Below are 4889 nucleotides of genomic sequence, written 5' to 3'. Positions count from 1 at the left end.
GAGGGGGCAGGCAGAGGCTGTGGTGGAGGTGACAGATACTGATCCAGAGGACAGGGTGTGTTCAATCTGTTAAATGTAATAAGACAATTATTAATACGTATCAAAGATATTTAATACATTGACAAGCAGGACATTAAGACCACTGACACCTTTTTGATACAAAAAGACTAACCAGCTGTTTCTCAGGGACTGCTGGGGTGGCAGTGGCCATTCTTGACCCAGCTGTGGCTGCAGCTGCAGCAGTGGAGGCAGTCATTGTGAAGGTGGTGGAGAGTGGAAGGGCAGAGGCTGCACTCGTGGCACTGGCTGACTGGTCAGAGGACAGATGAGCCTGAAAAAAATAAAAATAAAATAAAATAAAATAATACATCATATTACAAGTGCAACAGATGATATGTCACATTATAAGAATACTTACCAGTTGTGACAGTTCAGCAGGGATAGGAAGGGCTGACTGAACAGAATGTGTGGACTCACGCACAGGCTGTAAAATGTTATACAAGAAGGTGATTATAAAAATGCATTAAATTGGACTTCATCTTTGTGCATAATTACTTCATTAGCATCATAATTATATAATTATTACCAGTTGTTGCTCAGGTGCTGTGGAAACAGCAGGACCGGGAGAGGGCTGGAGAGAGGTGGGAGTTGGAGTGGGAGCTGAGGCGGTGGTGACAGGGGCAGGATCAGACAGGTCCAGCAGCTCTACAGTGGGGTCTAACCCACTTTCTTCAAAACCCTCATCTTCCAGCTCCTCCTCAGTGCCTACATCTTCAAGCAGTGCCTCAGTTTCCTCCGAGTCAGGATGTACATCCTGCAAGGCCTTTCCCGTCTGGCTGTACAAGTAGTCGATGCCAAGAAGCTCACCTGGGACAGGTGGGAGAACAATAGAGGGTGGAAAATTCACTTTCAGAGTGCAATAAAAAGATTACATGGTATAGTGAATATAGCAAATAGCTTCATCAGGATGAAAAACTTATAGTCACCAGTGTAAACAGCAGGTGGCTGAAAAGACGGGACATGGTGCCTTCCAAAGACCTTGAGGCTGAGGGTGTTGACACAGTGAACAAGGTCTCCAGAATAACTCAGCAGGGAGGAAGGCTTGACTGCTAGAGATGCAGCTTCTCGGTCCTGGTTCCACCTGTTCAGTCCTTCCAAGAGGTACAGTTGGAAATTTAGACTGTTGGCACTCGTTCCTTAAGATAGTAGAAAGGTAAACACAATGATGCATTTATTTGTTGTGTTTGGTCATCTGTAAATTATTAATTGTGCCACTGTTTCCAGGATAATGGTACTTGACAAACAACAGTATTGCGATGTTACAGAATCTTTCTGATGAATAGTTATTCATACTGACCTGGAATAAACCTGTTTACATGCAGGTGAAAGGACTCCAACGATGTGGACCCTCTGGCACACCTGTAGGTTGGCAGAACAATGCCTGCCTTGGTGGTGGTGCCTGTCTGGGTGTAAAGAAGCACACCTGGTTCATCCTGGATGCACTTAACGTGCCTCTGTTGGACTTTCCAGATGTGCTGCATCCTTTCTTGGTCCAAAAGAGGAACACCAAGAAAATCCCTGCCCTTTGCCCCCATCAGTTCATTGAGCAGCTGCTCAATCATGACAACTGTCTGCCGCTCTCCTCTTGTCTGCCTCCGGCAGTGCAGTGCCAGCTCGTCTTTGGTGATGTTCTGATCGACGAGAGCATCAGTGATGCCAGGGACACCTTCCTGTCTCAGCTGCTCCCGCTTGGCCTGACGCAGCAAGGCAACATCTCCTCTGTCCCACTCAAAGATGCAGCTTGACAACTTTGCCATAAAGACAGGGTACAGAGGATGAGCATCCTTTGTGCACCCAGATGCCAGCCGCCGCATGAAATGGTAGATGTCCAGCTTGACTATCAAGTCTGGCCACCCACCAAATCTCTCCTTGAGCTTTGTCTGCCCTCTGCCCTCCCGACAACAGTCACAGTCGACGTAAAGCAGCTGAGGTGGAGCCACACTGGCATTACTGTACCTAGACATGAGGCCAGCTGCCATTCCGTCCAGGGCAGGACCCTCCTGAGCAGACAGGACACTGATGAGGATTTGCCCTCTCTCATTGCTTACAGATGTAAGCCACAAGGCTGTCCCCTTAGCAGTGCCTGAGAGCTTCTTGGTGATCTGCAATGGCACAGAAAACAAAGTGAATTAAATTTAATAAATTGTTAAATCTGTATCTGAGCACCAGGGTAATAATTACGTATATTTACATGCATTTACTGTACTTTACGGCATTAGCAGTTAAAAATACTTACCTTCTTTGTGGAGTCCATTTTTAGGATGCTGCCAAAGGTGGACGTTATGCTGGCTTTGATGTGGTCCAGCCTGCTCAAAATGTCACGCCCATAAACAGCCAGCATCCATCTGTGTGATGGAACATCCACAGGCTCAAGAGGATCCTGGAATCTGACAGGGATAAGGCTTGGCCTGGCAGCAAAGTCAGAGCACGCTCCAAGGTACCGGCAGAGACGCTTTAGCCATTCCTCACTGTGGTTCTCCTTCAGCTGTCTTACCAAGCGGGTGGGACTGTTTCCAAGTGCCCTCTCCCTCAGGAAACGGATCACCCGCACATCACAAGCGAATCTGTATAAAACAAAGGGAAAGAGAGACCGAATGAGACAAACATTAAAGCCTTCTAAATTCTTGATAACAAACTAAGGCAAATTGATCTATGTATACTTACTTTCGAGTCAGAATCAATCTGAACTCCAGCCTGTGAGCCAAGTCCAGCTGGTCCAAGATTGTCTTGCTGGAGGAAAGATATGTTGTCTTGCAACCAGCTGAACTGCACCAGAGAGTCTCCGTGATCATAAGGTAATACCTGTCCACATCCAGAATATGGCGGGCTCTCTTGTGAGCTCCATAGCTTGTGAGCTGTGTACCACAAGCAGGACAGGACAGCTTGACCTTCCACAGGTGGTATGGCATCCATAAAAGAAGCCGGTGTTGGAAAAAGTGCTCAGGAGCGGGGACCTGATGGTATATGAGGGATGGCTCTGGTGGATCATACCACAGTTTCAGGTCTGTGCGCAGACGCTGGTTTTTCCACAGGGCTGCTGAAATCCACTTCTGGTCTTGAGGCGGTATGGTCTTCAGCAGCTTTGTGGGCAGCCAGGCAGTGTCTGAAACAGGTGGGATCCCCACATTCTTAGGCAATGGCGAGGTGAGAGGAGCAGAGGGGGTTCCAGAGGAGACACAGGAGGAGGTGGCAGATAGCACTTCCTATTTTATGACAAATAAAATAAAATACGGTAAGTTAAATAAATAGATATGATAACAATCTACTCAAGAACAGTTCCTGATTCAAGTGTAGTAGAATATCTTCTTACAGCTGTAGCAGTGGAGGGCAGAATGGAAGACGCTGGGCTTGATACAGGAACAGGAGAGGGAGGAAGAGACAGAGGAGAAACGGTCTGCAGAAACGTCTTGGGACTGCGGTCAGGTGGTGACACTCTGCTTTTTGTGGGGCTTATGATGGGGCTGGATACATCAGCGGTCTGAGGGAATAAAGTCACAGTTCACAATATAGGATAACCATATATGCTAATGAATGAATGAATCATTATTGGCATAGCAGTCAATAAATCAAATCAATTCAACATGGAATGAATGCATGAAAGTCCCACTATAGTTACTGCTACATGAAAACAATAACAGTGTACCAGTATATTTTTTTAATCAAAGTCAATCTATGTATCATTCTCTTTACATTACCTTAGGTGAATGCTTCCCAGCCAAACTTCAGTTTGGCTTTAACATGGCACCATGAGAGCCACCAAACCGTGGCTTTGTAAACTGCCAAAAAGAAGAAATTAACCTTAAGTGGAGCCCAGTACATTTTAATATAGTTGAATATATTAATAATATAAATATTAGCATAAGTAAATCCTCATTACTCACTGATGACAAAGTCAAACTCGGCTTTTGAGGCATCTGCCCAGGTTTTACGGCAGCTGACGAGGAACACGCAGATGAGGAGCCTGGTTGAGGTGTCCCCAAAGAGGACACAGGGACAGAGCTGGAAGGCTAGAGATTCGCAGACAAGAGAGTGAAATTGTAATAATTCAGAATGCAACACCAACACCTCGTAATCTTATGAGAGACCTCTGGTACCTTGTTTGTATGGAAACCGCAGTTACAGGCCCGAGTCCCTCCAAACAGAGACGCCTGTCCCCTCTGCTGCATCGGACATTTCTCAATCTGTAATATTGACAGTGAAGCATAAGAATGTGTCTCCTTTTAATATGACATAGCTTTGTGTTTTATGATAGTGCACACACATCACTTTGTCCAAGTTTACCTTCTGATACAGATCATGCCACTTTTTCTGGCGTGGTGCCGGCCTGTTTCCTGCCTCAGAGGGCCAGACGCCCGAGGCAGCGAACCTACGCAGGCGGGACATCCACTCGTCATCGCCCATAGATCTGTGCTTCTTAGGTTTGGAAGCCATCTGTCATTAATTGAGAAACATGGAGTTCATACCAAACCTACTAAGGTTTATAATAATTCAGTTCATTACACAATATAACCAAATCAATGTGCACAGTTACGTACACTATTATATTACACTATTATAAGAACACCTGCATACAAAGAAGCAAATTCTAACACATTTCAGCTCAGTGTATAATGAAGTAGTATGCTATAAGTGCTTGTTACATACAATCACACACAGTTTATTATCAATTAGTCTAACATATTCAAGTTAAGCCTTGTGTCACAACAGGTGCAACACCCGAATACAATACAAATCTCATTGATAATATATACTGAATATTCTCTAACATTATACTGATGTTATACTGTAACGTTACTGTTGAGAATGAATGGAGGTACCGGGGGATAGTA

At 45.2% G+C, this 4889-nt stretch overlaps 1 protein-coding gene across 1 annotated transcript; it reads right to left on the bottom strand.

Moving 5' to 3' along the window:
• Positions 1-1594: 1594 nt before the first annotated feature.
• On the bottom strand, positions 1595-4491 carry LOC131968674 (uncharacterized). Its single transcript, XM_059329694.1, has 8 exons — positions 4342-4491; positions 4155-4241; positions 3942-4067; positions 3371-3538; positions 2725-3263; positions 2297-2624; positions 1654-2162; positions 1595-1610 (listed from the first exon to the last, which is right to left on the bottom strand). Exons 1-8 carry the CDS (start codon positions 4489-4491, stop codon positions 1595-1597), a joined length of 1923 nt encoding a protein of 640 aa, XP_059185677.1.
• Positions 4492-4889: the final 398 nt, after the last annotated feature.

The sequence above is a fragment of the Centropristis striata genome, chromosome 1 (genome assembly GCF_030273125.1).
Source record: "Centropristis striata isolate RG_2023a ecotype Rhode Island chromosome 1, C.striata_1.0, whole genome shotgun sequence".
Taxonomy (NCBI): domain Eukaryota; kingdom Metazoa; phylum Chordata; class Actinopteri; order Perciformes; family Serranidae; genus Centropristis; species Centropristis striata.
Note: the sequence above shows the minus strand (reverse complement) of the source record. Positions and strands in the feature narration are given on the sequence as shown.